Below are 22,648 nucleotides of genomic sequence, written 5' to 3' on the forward strand. Positions count from 1 at the left end.
ACCAGGCCATTTTTTGCAAATCTGACCAGTGTCACTTTAACCTCTACAGGACCGCTGCACGCAGGGATGAGTCTTTGCGGCGGGCCTGTAATTCCTCCTGGACGCGCCGGCGCGTCATCTTGCGAGACGCGAGATTTTGGTCAGAGCCGGAAAAAGTTAAAGAAGTATTTCGTCACCAGCCTGCCAGCCAATGATTGTCGCTGGCAGGCTGATTTTCAAAAAAAAAAAAAAAAGACTCACAAGCCATATATAAATATAAGGTGTTAAATGGCTGCTGTGCTCCTCTGCTGGTTCTTTTCGTCGGTTGGTTCCAGCAGAGGAGCACAGTTAACAGTGAGTACACACCAAACAGCACACATAGCCCCCAGATCACCCCCCATCACCCCAATTAACCCCTTGATCGCCCCTGTCAATCACCTAGTGAAAAGGAAAAAAAGTGATCAGTGTAAACTGTCACTTTTTTCCCCCACTAGTATTGACGGTTAGGTTTTAGGATAGTTTAGGCCCCTTTGTTAGGTAGTTCGCGTCGGTTAGCGCCCAGCCCACCGCAGACACCGATTCACTGATATTAGCGTATCGCTAATCAGCATTGGTACTTTTATAGTATCTGTAAGTGATCAGAACTGATCACAGTCAGATCTATAATAGTATTAGTGTCATCTTAGCTCGCCCTCCACCCAAAACGCAGAGTTTGCCCGATCAGGCCTGATCGGTCGCCCACACATGCGTTCACCCACGCCTGCTCCGCTGCAGTGACAAAAAAAAAAAAGGAGATTTTTGTGAAACTCACCTGTAAAATCTTTTTCTCGTCTTTTCCATTGGGGAACACAGACCATGGGTATAGCTTAGAGGTATTACTAGGAGGGACACTATGCAAAAACGAAGCTCCTCCTCCTCGGGCTATACCCCCAGACACCTCCAGAAGGACTTCAGTCGTTGCAAAAGCAGTAGGAGAACGGAAAAAAGCACAATGGAAACCATCACACCCTGAGCATAAACGAAAAAAGTGGGCAGGGGCTGTGTCCCCCAATGGAAAAGACGAGAAAAAGATTTTACAGGTGAGTTTCACAAAAATCTCCTTTTCTCGTACATTCCATTGGGGGACACAGACCATGGGACGTCCAAAAGCAGTCCATGGGGTGGGAAAAAAATCCAACACCGCCAGGAGAAGAAACGTCCAGCAGTCAATCGGGCACCACAGCCTGCAATACCCTGCGTCCAAGGACAGCATCAGCAGAGGCCAGCGAGTGCAACTGATAAAACTTTGTGAACGTATGCAAAGATTGCAAAGATGATCAAGTGGCAGCCTTACACAACTGGGAGGCGGAGGCGCGATTGCGTCTGGCCCAGGAAGCTCCCACTGCCCTTGGGGAGTGAGCGGTAATCCGCGACGGGGGAACCTGACCATGAGCGCGATAGGCCGCAGCAATAGCGGAACGGATCCACCGCGCCACAGTAACCTTGGAAGCCGCCAGACCCTTACGAGACCCCTCGGCAATCACAATAAGGGAGTCCGAACGACAAAAGAAGGCGGTAACCCCCAGATACACTTTCAGGGCCCTGACGACGTCCAGGGAGTAGAGAGCACATTCCTTGGGGTTCGCCAGAGAAGGACAAAAAGAGGGCAGGACAAGATCCTCGTTAAAGGTGGAACGGAGAAACCACCTTGGGCAAAAAAGAAGGAACCGGCCGTAGCACCACCTTATCCTGGTGAAGACCAGAAAAGGCTCCTGACAGGAAAGTGCGGCAAGCTCTGAAACCCTCCTGATGGAAGTAATGGCCACCAGAAAAACCACCTTCCAGGTGAGGAAGACTAGGGAGACCTCTCTCAGAGGCTCAAAAGGCGCCTCCTGAAGGGCGCGCAGGACCAAGTTAAGATCCCAGGGGGGCAAGGCCGAAACCTGACCCTTCAAAGAACTGAGCGACAGCCCTACCTCAAGGCCGGACTGTAGAAAGGCCAGCACCACCAGGACAGAGAAACGAAGTGGCGGAAAACCCGACTTCTCACAAAAGGTTAGATAGGCCCTCCAGGTGCGATAATAGATCCGCGAAGAAGCCGGTTTCCAAGCTCTGATCAAGGTTCTCACCACTGCATCAGAGAAGCCTCTCTTCTTCAGGATGTAGGTCTCAATAGCCACGCCGTTAAACGCAACTGACGTGAATTCTGGTGGAAGAGCGGTCCCTGAGATAGAAGATCCCCTCTGTCGGGAAGAGGCCACAGAACGTCCGCCAGCATTCGGACGACGTTGGAGAACCAGGCGCGGTGAGGCCAATCCGGAGCGATGAGAATGGCCGGTATACCCTCCGCCTCGATCTTGCGCAGCACCTTCGGTAACAAAGGAAGTGGAGGGAAGACATAGAGGAGGCCGAATTGCTGCCAAGGAGACACCAGCGCGCCCACTCCGCACGCCCTCGGGTCTCGAGTGCGGGCCAGAAACACCGGCACCTTGTTGTTTAGCCGGGACGCCATTAAATCCACGTCCGGACGGCCCCATCGGCGGCATATGTCCTCGAACACCTCCGGATGTAGAGACCACTCTCCCGGATCCACCTTGGTGCGGCTCAGAAAATCCGCCGTCCAGTTGTCGACGCCCGGAATGTACACCGCCGACAACACTGGAACATGAGACTCCGCCCATAGGAGGATCCTCGCCACTTCCCGCATCACTGCCCGACTGCGGGTTCCGCCCTGATGATTGACGTAGGCCACAGCTGTGGCATTGTCCGACTGAACACGCACCGGCCGAGCTGCAAGGAGGGAAGTCCAGTGGGAGAGGGAGTTGAAGATCGCCCTCATATCCAAAACGTTTATCGGTAGACGGGATTCCTCCGTCGATCTGACCCCCTGAACTGTGAGGTTCCGGAGAACGCCTCCCCAACCGATGAGGCTGGCATCGGTGGTGACTATCGTCCAGGAGAACGGAAGGAAGGACCTCCCTGATGAGAGGTTCAGGGAGGCCTGCCACCAAGGGAAAGAGACATTCGAACTTGCCGGGACAGGCGGACGGGAGCGTCCAGACCCCGAGAGGTCTTGTCCCAGAGGGCAAGAATCCACTGTTGTAACGGTCGAGTGTGGAATTGGGCATACGGAATCGCCTCGAAGGAGGCGACCATAAGGCCCAGAACCTGCATGCACTCCCGAATGGTGGGACACGGAGCTTGTAGAAGGAGCGACACCGCCCGCCGAATCTGAGAGGACTTGGAATCCGGAAGAAACACCCGAGAACTCGAGGTGTCCAAAACCATCCCCAGGAAGGAGAGTCTCTGGGAAGGGCGCAGAGAGGATTTGGGTAGATTGATCAGCCACCCGAACCGTTCTAGAGATTGAACGGTGATTCGGAGCTGTCCTCGGCCTGTGAAAGAGACGGGGCTTTTATCAAGATGTCGTCCAGGTAGGGCAACAACGAGATGCCCCTGGTGCGAAGAAGCGCCATGAGAGGCGCCAAAACCTTGGTAAAAACACGAGGGGTGGTCGCCAACCCAAAAGGCAGGGCGGCGAACTGGTAATGACGACCCCAGATGGCAAAACGCAGAAAGCGATGGTGAGACTTCGCAATCGGGACGTGTAAGTAGGCGTCTTGAATGTCCACAGACACGAGAAATTCCCCTGGAAGCAGAGAAGCAATAACGGAGGGAAGGGACTCCATGCGAAACTTCCGCACCCATAGAAACTTGTTGAGAAGCTTCAGATCCAGGATCGGACGCACCGACCCCTCCTTCTTCGGAACGACGAACAGGTTTGAGTAAAAACCTGTTCCCTGTTCCTCCAGGGGAACGGGACAAAATGACACCCCGGTCCAGAACAGAGGAGACCGCCAAAAGGAGGTCCGAGGCCCTGGCTGGATCCCCCGGAATGCGAGACGGGAAAAAACGTTCCGGCGGGCTGGACCCGAACTCCAATTTGTAACCGGACGTCACAATCTCCAGAGCCCAGGCGTCCTGAACGTGAGCCCTCCAGACCTGTTGAAAGGAGAGCAAACGGCCCCCCACCACGAGGGGTGGGGGCAGCCCTTCATGCGGAGGGCTGCTTGGGAGCAGGAGGACGGGCTGACTGTGCCCGTGGTCGCCAAGAGGGCTGGGGTTTGAAGAAAGGCTTTTTGCGGGAGTCCTGGGATCCCCCAGCTGACGAGGACAAAGACGTCCTGGCAGTGGAGAAACGACGAAAGGACTGGACCCGGAACCCTGAAGCCCGAGATCGAAAGGGCCGTTTGGATCTGGGTTGAGGCAGATGAGTACTCTTGCCCCCCATTGCAGCAGAAATGAATTCGTCCAACTGGGCCCCAAAGAGCCTGGATCCTTCAAAGGGAAGGTTAGCGAGGGAACGCTTGGAAGAAGCATCAGCATCCCACACCTTCAACCAAACCTCTCTGCGCTGAATGACCGAGAGGGCCGAAATACGGGCAAAGAGGGAACCGATATCCATTGAAGCTTCACAGAGATATTTAGAAGCCTGAGACATTTTGAGGATAAAATCCAGAGTGTCTGCAGGGGCGTCCTGCTCCGTCAGATCCTGGTGGTGGCGCCGCAACCACGCCGTAAGGGCTCTGGCAACCCAAGCCGACGCAAAGGTCCGGACGCAGGGAAGCGCCCGCCAGGGAAAAGATGGACTTGGAAAGTGAATCCAGGCGTCTGTCCACCGCATCCTGCAGGGAGGAACCGTCTAGGACGGGAAGGGCCGTGTTCTTGGCTAACCTGGCCACCAGAGGATCTACCTTAGGGGAAGAAGTCCACTTTTCCACCGAGTCAGAGGGGAAAGGGTAAAGAGTATCCATGCGCTTGGTGGCCGAAAATTTCTGATTTGGGCGGTCCCAAGCCTTTGATATGACCGCTGTGAATTCCTCATGAACGGGGAACACCGCGGACTCCGGCTTTTTAGGCGGAAAAAGGGAGAACTCCCGACTAGTGGAGGGAGTGGAATCTCCTTGGATATTAAAAGTGTCACGGACAGCCTCCACCAATTCGGATACCATGGTGGAAAGCTTAGGCAGGGGTTCCCGCTCCATGACCTCGTCCGATCCGGACAATTCCCCTTCGGATTTGCGCTCCCCACGAGAGGGAGAGTCAACCGGGCATGCCTCAAGGCGGGGGGAGAAGCGGAGTCATCCAACGAGGAATGCTGCCGCTCACGCTGCCTCTTAGACGTCAGACGCCCCCTGTGAGAATCACTGAGAGGAGATGGAGCGGTGGACGCTACTGGAGTAGTAGCTGCCATACGCTCCATGAAGGACATGGCTACCTTGGCAACTAGGGCCAGATCCGCTGCTGCACTAGACATGGCGGAAGCCCAGGCGGGTACCGCCTGTTCCGCAGGGGCAGAGGGAGGACTGGGCTGAGCAAGAGAAGGAGGCTGATCCTGTCTAGGAGCAGGGCACGAGTCACAGGTACCAGAGGCAGAAAAAGGCAGAAGGCACACCTTGCATGACCCCAAAGGAGCCTGAGAGGAGGCCTTGGCAGACTTAAGGGCCCCAGGTTTTGGCATGATGGAAACCCAACAGTAAAAGATCTCCTACCAGTTGCTGCAAAGATCAGGAGCAGGGCAAGCTGAAATCCTACCACCCAGGCAACGCTAGCAGAAGTCTCCGGTGTAGAGAGGTGAGGAGCTGCACGGCTGCGAGCTAACAGAGTCTCCGGTGTAAGGAGAGTCAGAGCGGCATGCCAAGGCTCCGCCCCCCCCCCCCGAATGCGTCATCATGGCGCGAAATAAGCGCGCGCGTTTTGAAAAACACCCCGTCGCCCTTCACGCGGCGCAGCAGGGGTTGATGGAAGCCAGGGAGGAGCGGCCTGCCGGCCTGAAGTACATGAGAAGCGCTATGGGCGCCGAGTCCCCGCTCCGCAGTTCCCCCCTGTTGTAACGGTCGAGGCGTAGTTTAAAGGGGAAGAGGACTGCCAGTTCTCCAACCCCCCCCTCCAGAGCCCAAGATGTCCCCAAAGGAAAATGCCCCCCCATCAGGATCCTTCTCAAGCTCACCCAGGTCGGCCCCAAGAAGAGCCACAGACAAAATGAGACAGAGGGAGGGGGAGGGAATGGGCAATACTTATCTGTTCAGCATGCTCTCTCGATGTCCAGACCAGCAGGGATGCACCTCCTCAGACTTCTGACTCCAATCTAGGAGAACAGTGCTCTGGTGGAGGGTAGGCAGCAGGTGTCCCAGAGCTGACATGTTGAGCCTGGATCCACTTTTCTTCTGTGGGGGGATGGGAGGTAGCCAGGAAACGTCCAAAGACGGTGGCAGACACTCCAAGGGGGGTTCTCCCAGCCTTACTGTTCTCTACAGTAAGGCTGGGAGAACAAGATCCTTCCTCAAATTTCAGGAAGAGATCATCGAGAACCTCCTGTATCCAGGAGGTTCCGTGGCTCCAACCACCAGTGTAGCGAGCCATCTACACGAGCGACATTTCCCCAATGTCGTTGCCGGTACCTGAAACAAACCGCCACCCCGAAAAAATTTTGTGTCTGTAGCAGGAGTGGAATAAGGCGTTACACCCGCTATTTCTGTCTTGACCACCCTGCCCTATGCTTAGGGGAGTGTTTCCGGAACTACCACAAACAGGTACACTTAGCATATTGTCCCATGGGGAAAGGAGAGGTTTGTCCTATAAAAAGGTAAAAAAAAAGCAAAACAAAAAAAAAAAAATCTACCGGTAAGCAAAAAAGTTAATGTTCTGTTTCCAAATGTTCTTATAAAGTTCATGTTAATAAATTTATTGCGTTGCAGCCTGGTTTTTTCTTTTTTTTTTTTACCTTCTAGGTGGACCAACTGATTGACCAGCTGCAGCACTGATGTGCATTCTGTCAGAAGCATTGCGCTGCTGTCAGATTACACAAAAGTCGGTGTATGCGGCGCTGCAAGACGAGATTTCTCCTCTGCAGTAAAAAAAGATATGTTTGCCGAGGATTATGAGCTGAGGGGCGGTGGTGTTCATATGCTTTGGCAAACACTTTGTGTGTAAATATATATATAAATAACGGCAATGATTTATTCATCCACATCGATTGACGTGAATGGAGAAATCGGGTTTGCCAGGACATACGAGCTAAGTGGGTATGGATGCTGGGCGGAGCTCCTATGTCCTGGCAGACGCCTTTCCCCTCTTTTTTTGGGGGGGCAGATATTTTTTCATCCACATTGATCGATGCGAATGAAGAAATCTGTGCCGTTCATTTTTCTTTCAGCGAAGAGGCTGAACAGAAAAAAAAAAAAAAAACTCATTATCTGTATGCTCAATATAAAGGAGAATAGCAGAAACTCCTAATGCTGGCCATACATGTAATGATTGCGGAGACCCTCAAATGTCAGGGCAGTACAAACACCCTACAAATGACCCCATTATGGAAAGAAGACACCCTAAGGTCTTTGCTGATGGGCATAGTGAGTTCATAGAAGTTTTTATTTTTTGTCACAAGTTAGCGGAAAATGATGGGTTTTTTTGTGGGTTTTTTTTCTTACAATGTTTCATATTCCACTAACTTGTGACAAAAAATAAAAACTTCCATGAACTCACTATGCCCATCACGAAATACCTTGGGGTGTCTTGTTCTTTCCAAAATGGGGTCACATGTGCCCTGGCATTTTAGGGGCCCTAAAGCGTGAGAAGTAGTTTGGAATCCAAATTTGTAAAAATGCCCTCCTAAAAGGAATTTGTGCTCCTTTGCGCACCTAGGCTGCAAAAAAGTGTCACACATGTGGCATCGCCGTACTCAGGAGAAGTTGGGCAATGTGTTTTTTGGGGGGGGGGGGGGGGGGGGTCTTTTTACATATACCCATGCTAGGTGAGAGAAATATCTCTAATAGTCAACTTTTCACTTTTTTTTTTTTTATACAATGTGAAAAGTTGACTATTAGAGATATTTCTCTCACCTAGCATGGGTATATGTAAAAATACACCCCAAAACACGTTGCCCTACTTCTTCTGAGTACGGCGATACCACGTGTGACAGTTTTTTGCAGCCTAGCTGGGCAAAGGGGCACAAATTCTAAAGAGCACCTTTAGGATTTCACAGGGCATTTTTCACACATTTGGATTTCAAACTACTTCTCATGCATTAGGGCCCCTAAAATGCCAAGGCAGTATAAATACCCCACAAGTGACCCCATTTTGGAAAGACGACACCCCGAGGTTTTTCGTGATGGGCATAGTGAGTTCATGGAAGTTTTTATTTTTTTGTCACAAGTTAGTGGAATGAGACTTTGTTTTTCTCTTATAAAAACAAAAATCATCATTTTCCACTAACTTGTGGCAAAAAATAAAAACTTCTATGAAATTACTATGCCCATCAGCGAATACCTTAGGGTGTCTTCTTTCCAAAATGGGGTCACTTGTGAGGTAGTTATAGTGCCCTGGCATTTTAGGGGCCCTAATGCTTGAGAAGTAGTTTGGAATCCAAATTTGTAAAAATGCCCTGTGAAATCCTGAAAGTACTCATTGGAAATTGGGCCCCTTTGCACATCTTGGCTGCAAAAAAGTGTCACACATGTGGTATCGCCGTACTCAGGAGAAGTTGGGCAATGTGTTTTGGGGTCTTTTTTTTACATATACCCATGCTGGGTGAGAGAAATATCTCTCTAAAATGACAACTTTGTATAATTTTTTTTTTTGAAAAGTTGACTTTTAGAGAGCTATTTCACCCAGAATGGGTATATGTAAAAAGACACCCCAAAACACATTGCCCAACTTCTCCTGAGTACGGCGATACCACATGTGAGACACTTTTTTGCACCCTAAGTGGGCAAAGGGGCACAAATTCTAAAGAGCACCTTTAGGATTTCACAGGACATTATTTTACACATTTGAATTTCAAACTGCTTCTCACGCATTAGGGCCCCTAAAATGCCAAGGCAGTATAACTACCCCAAGGTATTTCGCAATGGGCATAGTGCGTTCATGGAAGTTTTCATTTTTTGTCACAAGTTAGTGGAATATGAGACTTTGTAAGAAAAAAAAATATATATATATATATATATAATCATTTTCCACTAACTTGTGACAAAAAATAAAAAGTTCTATGAACTCACTATGCCCATCAGTGAATACCTTAGGGTGTCTACTTTCCGAAATGGGGTCATTTGTGGGGTTTTTCTACTGTCTGGGCATTGTAGAACCTCAGGAAACATGACAGGTGCTCAGAAAGTCAGAGCTGCTTCAAAATGCGGAAATTCAAATTTTTGTACCATAATTTGTAAACGCTATAACTTTTACCCAAACCATTTTTTTTTATCAAAGACATGTAGACCAATAGATTTAGAGAAAATTTATATAGAAATGTAGTTTAAATAAAAAATAAAAAATTTACAACAAAGTGAAAAATGTAATCTTTTTTGCAAAAAATAAAAATTGGTAAATTTCTATTAATAACAAAAAAAGTAAAAATGTCAGCAGCAATGAAATACCACCAAATGAAAGCTCTATTAGTGAGAAGAAAAGGAGGTAAAATTCATTTGGGTGGTAAGTTGTATGACCAATAAACAGTGAAAGTAGTGTAGTGCAGAATTGTAAAATGTAAAAAATTATCCAGGACATTCCGAGATTGTTTTTTCTTCACATATTGTACTTCATGACACTGGTAAAATGAAGTAAAAAAATTATTTTTTGTATAAAAAAAATACCAAATTTACCAAAAATTAGCAAATTTCAAAGTTTCAGTTTCTCTACTTCTGTAATACATAGTAATACCCCCAAAAATTGTGACGACTACATTCCCCATATGTCTACTTCATGTTTGAATTATTTTGGGAATTATATTTTATTTTTTGGGGATGTTACAAGGCTTAGAAGTTTAGAAGCAAATCTTGAAATTTTTCAGATATTTACAAAAAAACAATTTTTAGGTACCACTACAGGTCTGAAGTCACTTTGCGAGGCTTACATAATAGAAACCACCCAAAAATGACCCCATCTAAGAAACTACACCCCTCAAGGTATTCAAAACTGATTTTACATACGTTATTAACCCTTTAGGTGTTGCACAAGAGTTATTGGCAAATGGGGATGAAATTTTCCACTAACAAAGCAAGGGTTAACAGCCAAACAAGACTGTGGGCCAGATTTATCATTAGCTCAGGTCAGAATAATGGAGTGAAAAAGTCTCAAAAAAGTCCCAAAGGCTAAAACTGCGCACAAATTTGCGACTTTTTTCTGCTCTGCACTATGCTCGCCAGTTTTCTGAAAGTGGGCGTGTTTTCTTATGTAAATGAATCTCTAGACAGATTTACTATTGGGACTTTTTTAAAAAGTCGCAAAAAAGTCGCAATTTCACTCCAGTGAGGACCATGCTTATCTTATGAGACTTTTTAATAGAACATGCGACTTTTTCATAAAACGTGCGACTTTTTCATAAAGATGTGCGACTTTTGTAAAGCTGCTTACTGACGGATAAACTGCTACCGTCAAACCACATTTATTACAGTCTTAAAAGGCCGATCATAAATCTGACTTGGCTAAAACTGACTTTAGCCATATGTGAAAGTGGAGTGAGCGGTCAGAGTCGTGATAAATCTGGCCCTGTATCTTTATTGCCCTGACTCTGCCGTTTACAGAAATGCCCGATATGTGGCCGTAAACTACTGTACGGCCACACAGCGGGGCATAGAGTGAAAGGTGCACCGTTTGGTTTTTGGAAGGCTGATTTTTATGGACCGGTTTATTTACACCGTGTCCTGTTTCAACCTCCCTGATGCACCCCTGGAGTAGAAACTCCCTAAAAGTGTCCCCATTTTGGAAACTACGGCATAAGGCTACTTTCACACTAGCGTTCGGCTGTCCACTTGTGAGCTCCGTTTGAAGGGGCTCACAAGCAGACCCCAAACGCTTCCGTCCAGCCCTAATGCATTCTGAGTGGACGCGGATCCGCTCAGAATGCATCAGTCTGGCGGCGTTCAGCCTCCGCTCCGTTCAGCAGGCGGACACCTGAACGCTGCTTGCAGCGTTCGGGCGTCCGCCTGGCCGTGCGGATCCGTCCAGACTTACAATGTAAGTCAATGGGGACGGATCCGTTTGAAGATGACTTCAAACGGATCCGTCCACCATTGACTTTCAATGTAAAAGTCTGGACGGATCCGCTCAGGCTACTTTCACACTTAGAAAATTTTATACAATATAATGCAGACAGATCCGTTCTGAACGGAGCCACCGTCTGCATTATATGAGCGGATCCGTTCAGAACAGATCCGCTCTGAACGCTAGTGTGAAAGTAGCCTAAGGTAGCCATAAGGGGGCAAGACAGATCCACAAGTCGGAGAGGCTATCGGGTTATGAAGATGACTGAACCTACAACACCAAAACAACTTCAAGCCTTTCTAGGACTCATCTCATACTGTCGACCATGGATTCTGGATGCTTCAATCCTCATGCAGTCCTTGTACGATTGTGTTCCTACTCAGCCTTTCTACCTCACCTCTGAGGCCAAACAATGCTTTGAACTATTAAAACAAGCAGCCATATCCTCTCCAGCCTTGGGCCTCCCGAACTACAACTTACCATTTAGACTCTACGTCATGGAACGTCAAGGATATGCCACAGGTGTGCTAACCCAACTACCTAGAGGCCGCAGTCGCCCTCTGGGCTACTACTCGGCCAGACTTGACCCAGTGGCCAGAGGAAGTCCATCATGTATCTGAGCCATTTATGCATGTCACTTGCTATTGGACAAAACGACTGATGTTGTCCTGGGTCATTCACTTCAAATCCTGGCCCCTCATGACATATCAGCCATCCTTCAGCAGACTCAGCCAAAACACTTGTCTGCAGCTAGACATCTCAGAATGCAGTGTTCTCTCTTACTTCCATATACGGTCACTATCGGCAGATGCCATGTCCTCAATCCAGCTTCACTCCTTCCTTTCTCTCAAGGGGGGTCTCAAGAAGGGAAGGACGACAACATCGATGCCACATACTCAGATGATGAGTTTTATAACAGGAAAGCCCATGGCTGCCTACAATTAATTGAACAAGAAACTGAGCCCCTATGGAACATCAAAGAAACTCCTATTCTGGACCCGGACTTGACACTGTTTGTGGATGGATCTAGATACGCAGATGAAACAGGAAAATTCCACACAGGATATGCAGTTACCTCAATGGAAACAGTATTACAGCAACAACCCCTTCCACCGGATAAATCAGCACAGGAGGCTGAATTAATAGCTCTGACTGAGGCTTGCAAGATGGCATAAGGGAAAACTGCAAACATCTATACTGATTCACGTTATGCTTTTGGAGTAGCCCATGACTCTGGACCAATATAGAAAAGCAGGAAGTTTCTGACAGCAGGAGGCACACCTGTGAAGAATGCAGAAGCTGTGCAGGCCCTGATGGAAGCTCTGAGCCTCCCCATACAAGCTGCAATTTTGAAGATCAAAGCCTATTCAAAAGCGGAAACTCCAGAGGCCCAGGGGAATGCTCTAGCAGACAAGGCAGCTAAAGAAGCGGCAGTGAGGGAAATGAAGGATCTCAGCACCATAATGGCTTTCGCTCCGGGTAAAGTGGCCAGGAAAGACGGTGGAATTCCAAAGGGATTCTTCCTCACTAAGGAGATCTTGGAAGACAGACAACGTGAGGCTACAGATGATGAGTATGAGGTGTGGGCTCGAAAAGATGCTGGCCCAGATGATCGAATATGGAGATTAGGCCACCTCCTGTGCCTACCGAGAAGTTTATAGCCAAATGTAGTCGGTTAGGCCCATGGACCCACACATCTAGGGAAGACAGCCATGAACAATCTCATATCCACCATATGGTTTGCACCCGCCATCTCCACTTACACCTCTCGATATGTGAACAGCTGCATGGTCTGTGCCAAATGCAATCCAGGGAAGCTGGAGAAGGTTCCCACAAAGTGCCCAGCAAAACCCTTGTACCCTTTCCAAAGGATCCAAATCGACCACATCCAAATGCCCATTGCACAGGGGTTCCATTATGCTTTGGTGGTTGTAGACATGTTCTTTGGATGGCCAGAAGCCTACCCAGTGAAGAACCAGACAGCGAAAAAATAATATTTCATCTCCATTTGCCATTAACTGTTGAGGAACACCTAAAGGGTTAATAAAGTTAGTATAATCAGTTTTGAATACCTTGAGGGGTGTAGTTTCTTAGATGGGGTCACTTTTAGGGAGTTTTTACTCTAGGGGGGCATCAGGGGGGCTTCAAAAGGGACATGGTGTCAATAAAAAAGGCCATCAAAAATCGGCCTTCCAGAAACCATGTCGGTCCTTTCTTTTTGCGGTCTTCCTTTTACTGATACAGCAGTTTACGACCACAAATGTGGCATTTCTGTAAAGTGCAGTATTAGGGTAATAAATATGAACTTTTGTTTGGTTGTTAACCCTTGTTTTGTTACCGGAAAAAACAGATTGAAATGGAAAAGTGCCAAAAATAGCGGGTTTGGCCCGTTTTTTTTCACCGTGTTAATCTGGGGGGTTAGGTCATGGGATATTTTTTTTACATTTATTTAGGTTTTTGATAATATTATCCTTTTTGATACAAAATTTTTTTTGTCTCAAGTCTGAGAACCATTTTTTTTATCCGATGTCAGTGCTAAATTGGGATAGAAATTTAGTACTCCATGGAAGTGTGATACCTCCTGAAGCAACCAATAATGCAGAGGCCTGGATGATAGGGGCACGTGTCACATTGAGTTGTGGTGTCCTTCCGTATCCCCCTCCTGTGACACACTCTGCACCTTTTTTGGGTTCGTCCCTTCTTTCCAGTATGGGGGACCACACCTGGAAAGTGTTGGCCAGGGACAATCCGGGCGCCTACAGTTCCTGAGGTACTCCGGCCTGAATTTGGCCCCAAAGTGATCGATGACCGGCCGTATCTTATACAGCCGGTCATAGGCAGGATCACCTCGGGGGGGGGGGGGGGGACATGCTGCATTATCTCAATAATGCAGACATTAACTTTAACTTGTTCACTCCCATTACTGTCTCTACCACCTTGGACCGGAGCAGCCGTCATCCAATCAGGTACCTAGCAGCGGCTCTATCTGCCTTAGTGCACTTAGAGAAAACCCAAAAGCGACAGCGCAGGCACAATTGTAAATATTCTAATATTCAGTGTAGCCCACTGTGGAAATCTGGATTCCTGATTGGCCTACAAAATCAGGAATCACAGGCTCGTATCGCTCTGGGCTACACCAGACTAGTTCACCGGTAGGGTGCTCCGGTGGATTTAACTGGTGGGCCGGAAAACTAGTACAAGCCCCAGAGCTGCTCATACTAGTGTGGGCCACAGGGTCCCCAACATGGCGGTCCCCTGTCTCCGCCGCCTTGAGGGCTCATCATCATCGCTAGATGAGGAGGACGCAGATGACAACAGTAATGTGGGGTCATCCTCGTCCTCACTGGGACTCTCGGAGTCGGAGGCAAGCTGGGCGTATGCCTCCTCGGCCGAGAACGTCCGGCGGGCCATAGTGGAGTGTGTGTCTGAGTGTGTATGTACGTGTGTGTAAATCTTTATTTGGTGTGCGTGTGTGTGTGGGGGCACGGGTGTTTGCGAACTCACCCTAAAACAAAAAAAAAAAAAAGGGGGGCAAAAAATTTGAAAAAAAATCTAAACCGCTGATCAACCGTCCTAAGTTGATCAGTGGTGGGGTGTACAATACGCTAACAGTGGCCGGACGCTAAGAGTGCAGGCCACAGTCAGCGTACAAATAAATAAATAAAAATGCACCCCAAAAAAGTTGGGGGGGTCTGGGGTCACACAGCTGTGCTGAATTGTCATGTGTCTTTAAGAGGTTAATAGCAGCATCAGCATGCAAAAAAACTTATAGTCTAGCATAAACTGTTCTTGCAGGAGCTCCCAAGTTGGTACTTCACACTGAATTGCTCTCTGCAGTAAGTTACTTTACTACACTCACCTACAGCAGAGAAAAAAGGTTGTAAGGCAGCTTACTGCTGAGGGTACTTCAATGTGAGGGACCATCTTTAGAGCAATTGCCAAAGCAACTTGTGCCAGGCGAAAAGCTCATTTTCACAGTGATTCAGCAAATAAAGCTACCAATAAAAGGTAGTTGAATGAACCTACCTTTTCGAGTTCGGGGTTTAAAGGGAACCTCTCAGCAGGATTTTGTGTATAGAGCTGAGGCCATGGATTGCTAGATGGCCGCTAGCACATCCGCAATACCCAGTCCCCATAGCTCTGTGTGCTTTTATTGTGTAAAAGAACGGATTTGATACATATGCAAAGTAACCTGAAGATGAGTCCTGTCCCTGACTCATCTCACATACAGGACTCATCTCAGGTAATTTGCATATGTATCAAATCGTTTTTTTTTTTTTTACACAATAAAAGCACACAGAGCTATGGGGACTGGGTATTGCGGATGTGCTAGTGGCGATATAGCAACCCATGTCCTCAGCTCTATACACAAAATCCCGGTGACAGGTTCCCTTTAAGTGAATTACGTAATGGATTCCGTTCGCACGGAATCAGTCACGCAATTCAATGCCAGCATGCCGCATAATACAAGTGTATGGCCAGCACCGAGGGTTCTTCTGGTCATACACTTGTATTATGATGGCATTCCGTTTGGCATACCAGCATTGAATTACGTTATGGATTCCATGAGAACGGAATCCATTACGTAATTTACTTAAAACCCGAACCTGCCAAAAAAGGCAGGTTCGCCCAACTCTAAGGGTATGTTTAGGCAGCCTTCTACTGCCTACATTTTTTGTCTTTTCTGGTCTGTGCTCTTTCACACTATAAACGCTCATTAAAAGGTCAATCTTAAGAAGTGGCTTAAATAAGTGTTTATGACCTCTCAGTAGTTTAGAGATAAGGCTTATTAGATGATGGCACAAAGTGAAAGTACCAGTCACACAGTTAGAAAGGCTACTTTCACACTCGCGTTTGGTGCGGATCCATCATGGATCTGCACAGACGGATCTGTTCAGATAATACAAACGTCTGCATCCATTCAGAACGGATCAGTTTGTATTATCTTTAACATAGCCAAGACTGATGCATCTTGAACACCATTGAAAGTCAATGGAGGATGGATCTGTTTTTGTGCCATAGAAACGCTGCAGGCAGCGTTTTGGTGTCCGCCTCTAAAGCGGAAGGGAGACGGAACGGAGGCACACTAATGCATTTTGAACGGATCCTTTTCCATTCAGTATGCATTAGGGCAAAACTGATCCGTTTTGGACCGCTTGTGAGAGCCCTGAACGGATCTCACAAACGGAAAGCCAAAACGCCAGTGTAAAAGTAGCCTAACCCTTTGTGACTGAACAGCTCATTATTTTTAATAAAGACCAATTAAAAATATGATTTTAGCCAAAAATAAGTGAAATGCAATCATTAATTGACTCCAAAAGGTGTACATAGCCTTTAAGTGGCCACCAGAAATGGCACAACTAGATCATGTCATAGACAGCACTGTACTTCAAGTAGCCCAATGCAAAAAGCACTATTTATGCCCTGGATAACGCTCACTTGTGCAATAAGCCAATTCCTAACTGACATTTGACAATCACAAATATCAATTTGAGTCAATGTTCAAGAAAAGAAATCTTAAAAGTACCCTTCTGCCAATTCCTTTACCTGTGGGAATACAGATGCTTGTGTGGTTTCAGGTGCTGGTGGAACTGGTGTTGCTGGTGATACAACTTCTACTTTCCGCTTCTGCTAGAAAAGGCAATGCGACATGCAAAGATTTTGTGAAAAAAGATATGAGAAAATATGTTGTATATGGAATATACTGAAGGCAGGGAGACAGACATGAATGGAAGTATGGGAGACAAAATCTTACTGGAACAGGGAGAGATTTTCCTCCTCCCGCAGGGGCTGCAGCTGGAGGTAGAATGAGTTCTGTAATCTTCCTCTGTGGAAAAGGAATGGCACAGGCTTATAACCCCCTGCCCACTGTTGTGGGAGGGCCAGATGTATGGCTTATACTTTACCATTACTATGTGGTATGGCAGATACACTTATAACATTTCCCAGAATCTGCCTGTGTCATTAGGTTGTGCAATAGACAGGTATAAGCACTGTCACCACTTGTCTGGGTTATAGGTCAGATTTCCAGGGCAGCCACTGTTAACTAGACACATATTAAGACTGATTCCCCATCTGCAGGCAACGTGTTACAGAGCAGACTGATAAAGTGATGTGGGGAAAGATTTAGTATAACTAAAGATGCTCATATACCAAATGCGTGATCAGCTGACAACTAATGTGCCAAGCCCCATCCCCCATACACTTGCAGGGCATGTGTTCACAATGGGAGAGGCGAGTAAGCAGCAGCCAGAGTCTTGTGGCTGCTTATCTTCCTTGATAACAAATGTATTTGGCATCTGTAGTTGGTGGAGGGTCAGGACACATCCATATACATTATCACGGTCAGCTGGTCCTGCTAATGTGCATGACCTTAGAGGAGTTGTCCAGCTTTTGGGTCTCAACAGTTCCCATCAGCGTGTTGATCTTCCGGTCCCCAACTTGTAACAGATGGGGTCACCTGTGTCACTGCAGATAATGGCTGGCCTCTACCATAACGTCTTCCCAAGCAGAATATGAACCAGCAGTCACATGAAGCTTGGGTACATGTCCCCAATGAGGACAGTCATTGGTTGCAGTGGTGCAGGTGACCCCATCCATCCAGAAGTCTATAACCCTGCGACCAGAAGATTGCTGAACAGAGTGGCAGGGAGCAGGCATCATTTTTTTCAATGGGTACAACATGCAGGGGATTGGGGGGGTAAGCCCCAAGTGAAGCAAAAATATAAATGACACTTTAAAGTGTTATTCTATAAAAACGGTGTCCCAAAGGTACAAGTTTTACAGTGATTAAAAACTGATTTAGTTATAACTAAAATGGTGATTATGGAATTATTGCCTAATCACTGTATAATGAAATTACATGCAGCTTTCTCTTATACTTAAATTTAGTTCCTCACCGTTTCAAGATCTCTGCTTGCTGTCAGCGGATGGAGAACTTCTTGCTTACATCCAGTGGTTGAGAACCCGTCCTAATAGTGTCATATGAAACAAAGTATATTAAAAAGTTCCACAACTTTTCATTAAGCAATGATAAAGCTTTACCCAGATAAGGCTGGAGAACCGTTAATATAAAAGTATTTCTAGAATAAGTGCGATTTCCAACACATAATTGCATAAAGGGAGTCTGTCACCTGCATATGGCCATACACAGTGCTTACATTGTCCTATAGCACACCTATACATGAATGTAAAGGTACCTTTGTCTTTTTCTTTAGACTCGCAGAAGCTGGAAAAAACTAAGTTTAATTCATATGCAAATAAGCACTCGCAAGTGCCCAGGGGTGGCGTTCACTGTGTTGGAGCCCAGGCTGCAATGCCTTTTTTCATTGTTTCCCAGCCCCAGCCTCTGCCCGCCCTCCTATGCCCTTTGCATCATCCTTCAGTCTGGCAGAGATCCCGCACCGGCGCACCGCCTCGCCATGCACACTGCAATGCCCATTGTGGGCACGGCATAGGTTTAACTACTACACATGCACCAGCGCAAAACCAGCGTCAAATGGGGCGTTCGCCACTGCGTGCACTGGGAGTACACAGTAGTCCATGGTGTTGTGGACAGATCTGGTTACTGCAATGCTGCTCCCGTTAAAGATAATGAAAGCAGCACTCCAGTATATGGAGCAAATCCCAAAGGCAGTCATACCCCGACAAAAAGCAAGATTCAGTCAATTTGATCTGGCAATATTAAAAATCAAAACACACGTGTGTAGAATGCAAGTATTCCTATTGTTATACACAAATGGCAACACCAATAACATTCATAACAATGAAAAAGATGTCTACAATTCATAAAGTCTCAGCGCAATCCAATGAATCAGAAAGTCCCAGAATGAGCAAATAATAGTAAACTAAAAGTCCAGTATGGAGCCCTACACATTGGATGGAGCTGTGTAGTTCTGGTGCCAGAGTAGCTGATCGACAGGGGTGTTGGGTGTCAGACCCCTGCAGATCAGATATTGTTGGCCCATCAGTATAAAAGGAGCAGGCAACCTTCAATATCACAGGTGTGCTGCCGTTTCTGGAAGAAAGCAGCCATGTTCTCCTAGTTTCATTTAAAGTCAAGATACACTAGAAAAAAAAAAATTGAGATCTACTGCATGAAGTAAAAACTTTACTTTGATGTAATGTTTGTGATGTTCACTTTATTTTTTTATTGTTAAAAATATAATCACATAATACTACAGGCAGTATTTTTACTTCAAACAATGACTGACACTCCAAACCTAGTTATACTGAAAGGGAGGCCTGGCTACTCACCACTTCCCTCTCTGGTGAGCTGGGTCTTGATCCAGATAGCCCATTCTTTGTTGGAGTCTTGGCTTCTTTCTTTGGAAATTGAATCTTCTTCAAGTCTAAGCGGTCATAGGTGACCCACTCATCCAGTCGTTTATTGACTTGAGGAACAAATGACAGAACTCTTCAAGTAACTATATATCTTACATGTATATTACTGTATACTACTCCAATACCCTCTATGCAGGTAGAGCATGCACATTTTCTCACTGGGGAGAGGAGAATAAGCCACTGCCGGATACCTTTAATGGCAGCTTATCTCCTGTGAGAACAATCAGGTAGCTGAAATTCAACAGGCCCCATTCTGCATAAGGATAGGAGATCTCAAATGGTCCAGCTGCAACTGGCTAATGTTCATCTAATGTGCTGCACATTTACAAGATGGACAGTGAGCGGCTCACTTTCTTACGTCAATCACTGTAAAACAATAGTGTCTACTTACAGTCTATATAATGAACATAGAACAGTTTCTTTGCAGACAGGTCTTTGACGCTCAGGATTTCTGCCAATGCTGAAAATGAATGGAAACAGAAATATCATTAATGCTGCACACCCCTCAGTCACTCCTTTGTTTCACTATTACATCTATAACGTGATTTAGTGGGCACTTATATATGCCGATTGGGATGCTCTGTGCCAATTATAGTAGTTCCTCACCTGATTGGTGGACCAGAGACAACCAGAGAAGGAGCCACTAATACTTAGAAGAGTTGTCCAGGATTAGAAGAACATCCCCACACCTGTCCACGAGTCTGGCATTGCAGCTCAGCTCCATTGAAGTGAATAGAGAGGAGCTGTAATACCACACACGACCTATGGACAGGTGTGATGTTTTTACAAGCTATGGACAAGCCCTTTAATATGCATGTCCCTATATACTATAAAACGGCATCTCCCAGTCTCCGGATTTGTATACATAATGTGAAGGGTGAGCGTTGATTGCCCGCTCGTTGCAGAAGTGAAGTTTTATCCATGTCTGTAGAAGGGGAGGCTGGCTCCAGGAGCAGCTTCGTGTACAGTACTGAATTGTGCTGAAGATGGATTTTCCTTAGCGATGCTCAAATCATAGAGCGCTGCTAAGGAACAACTTCAGTGACATTTTTTTTTTTTTATAGAAAAGTTCAAATTCACCTAATAAATTATGTTACAAAAATGTATTATCACATCTCCTACAAATTAGAAATAAAACTGAAATGACAGTTACACTTTAATAATTTTCCACCTGGCCTTAAAGAGTGAACACCCCCTCCCCCCCCCCCCATGACATACATTGATACCTTTATAAGGCAGATGGACAGCAGTTCTCCTGATATGACAACCATCATCATCATCATAACTATACCTTTGTTACGCCTGTGGTAGTCTCCAGTTGTCAGAAAATGAAGCTTGTGGGAAATGCCAATTAGTCTTCCAAGTGTCTGGCAGCACGAGGTTGTTGGAGCCCAAGTCCACCTCCATGAACCCTACACAAGTTCTCAGTGGCGCCCCTTAATCTTTTATAACTGCCCCCTCTGCCACATCAGAAGCCAGCCAAAACTCTTTCTGCCTCCTCATCCTGCATCTCACCAAAATCTTGCACAAGTACAGAGTAGCTGACTGGCAGACTTGGTCGAGATGCAGAATAACCAGGTGAGTGGAGGTATGGCTAGCTTCTGGCATCGCAGAGGAGGGGGCAGTTATGAAGGAACAAGGCTCCAGGAACCTCCTATTAACTAATTAGCATATCACACAAACGACATTTTCTAACTACTGGAAACTTTAACAGCCATAATAGAGGTATAGTTATGATGATGTAAAGGGGTTCTCCGGGCTTAACCTTTTTTTTGCTATTACATGCTACCCTGTGAAGGAAAGATTATTGGTCCCATACTTACCTTCCAGAGTGCAGCCGTTCTTGAGATCTTCCTCCCGGTCACGTGGTCCCTCCAGATGGCTTCTCAGTACTTCCGGCCGAAGTCAGTCTTCTTATCTTCCTTTCTCCAGCAGGAGACGGATTCACGAGCGACAGCACCGCCTCCTGCTGGCGAAAGCTCCGGGCGGCCGTCTTCACAGCGCATGTGCAGGACCGTCCGCTCTCTGTATGGTACAGGCTTCTATGTGAAGCCTGTACTGACTCCTGCACAGCGCAATGTAAGCGCTGTGCAGGATGACAGCATAACGATCAGCCACAGAGGCTGATCGCTATGCTGTGCATGTCACAAAAGGCATAGTTGTCGCTACAGGTTATCCCTTGCACCCCCCTCGCCCTCCAATCAGACAATCCTAATGCCAGCTGACAGGTTCTGATCCCAACAGTCCATGACTGCGTGGATCAGAACCTTCTAAAATGTATATAATACACCCCCCCCTGCAACCCTCAATGTGCCCCTCCTCATTTTATGGATGGCAGGGCGCGCAATCTCCTTCCCACACTTCCCCCATTTTCAGGATGGCTGAGAGGTTCGCAGAGTGTCAGCATACACGTTTCATATCACCACGTCCGTAATGACCTGATCTCTGAAAGGGTCATGTTACTGTCCCAGCATGTGAATCGCACAAAAAAAAAAAAAAATATATAATATATTTGATGAAATTTTAATTTTTCCCACCTCACTTCTCCCAAAAATAATAAAAAAAGTGATCAAAAAAATCGTATGTACACCAAAATAGTAAAATATTACCAATCAAACCTCCATCTCATCCTGCAAAAAATGAGCCCCTACATGAGACAATCGTAAAAATAAATAATAATATGGCGTTCAGACTATGGAGACACTAAAACATTATTTTTATTTTTTCCTAAAATGCTTTTATTGTGTTAAAGTCAAATAAATAAAAAAAAAAGTATACATATTAGGTATAGCCGCATCCGTAAGAACCGGCACTATAAAAATTTAACATGACTTAACCCCTCAGGAGAACACCATAAAAAAAAAGAAACAAAAACTGTGCCAAAAAAGCAATTTTTTGTCACCTTATATCACAAAAAGTGCAATACCAAGCGATCAAAAAGTCAAGGGCACGCCAAAATAATACCAATCAAACCGTCATCTCATAAAAAAAAAAAAAAAAATAATGTATTAGGTTAGTAGAATAAAAAGGTATCCCTGCATACCGCAATAATCTCCTATTTTGTAATCTTATTTATATATACTTATTTTGGGTTTTTTCCAGTAGTATGACTAACCGCTACCCGACCGCCTAACGCAGTCATGCGTCCTGCGGGCGGGTTATTCCTCATGGACGCATCGGCGCGTCATCTCGCGAGACGACGCACCAAGCCGGCCCGCACATGCGCAGTGCGGGCCGGGAATCGTCGCAGCAGAAGTTAGTCACCAGCCTGCCAGCCAACGATCATCGCTAGCAGGCTGGTGACTTTTAA

At 46.5% G+C, this 22,648-nt stretch overlaps 1 protein-coding gene across 3 annotated transcripts in view; it reads right to left on the minus strand.

Moving 5' to 3' along the window:
- Nucleotides 1–22,648, minus strand: part of KAT5 (lysine acetyltransferase 5) — a 62,521-nt gene that overhangs the window by 24,398 nt on the left and 15,475 nt on the right. For 2 of the 3 annotated variants that reach the window (XM_044269639.1, XM_044269641.1), the window contains exons 3-7: nt 19,730–19,798; nt 19,252–19,388; nt 17,895–17,966; nt 16,751–16,822; nt 16,543–16,626 (exon numbers count right to left, since the gene is read on the minus strand). In XM_044269639.1, the coding sequence (XP_044125574.1) occupies nt 16,543–16,626; nt 16,751–16,822; nt 17,895–17,966; nt 19,252–19,388; nt 19,730–19,798 (434 nt within the window). The remainder of the gene's footprint in view (nt 1–16,542; nt 16,627–16,750; nt 16,823–17,894; nt 17,967–19,251; nt 19,389–19,729; nt 19,799–22,648) is intronic. The other variant, XM_044269640.1, reaches the window with a different exon arrangement.

Source organism: Bufo gargarizans, chromosome 10 (genome assembly GCF_014858855.1).
Source record: "Bufo gargarizans isolate SCDJY-AF-19 chromosome 10, ASM1485885v1, whole genome shotgun sequence".
NCBI classification, from domain to species: domain Eukaryota; kingdom Metazoa; phylum Chordata; class Amphibia; order Anura; family Bufonidae; genus Bufo; species Bufo gargarizans.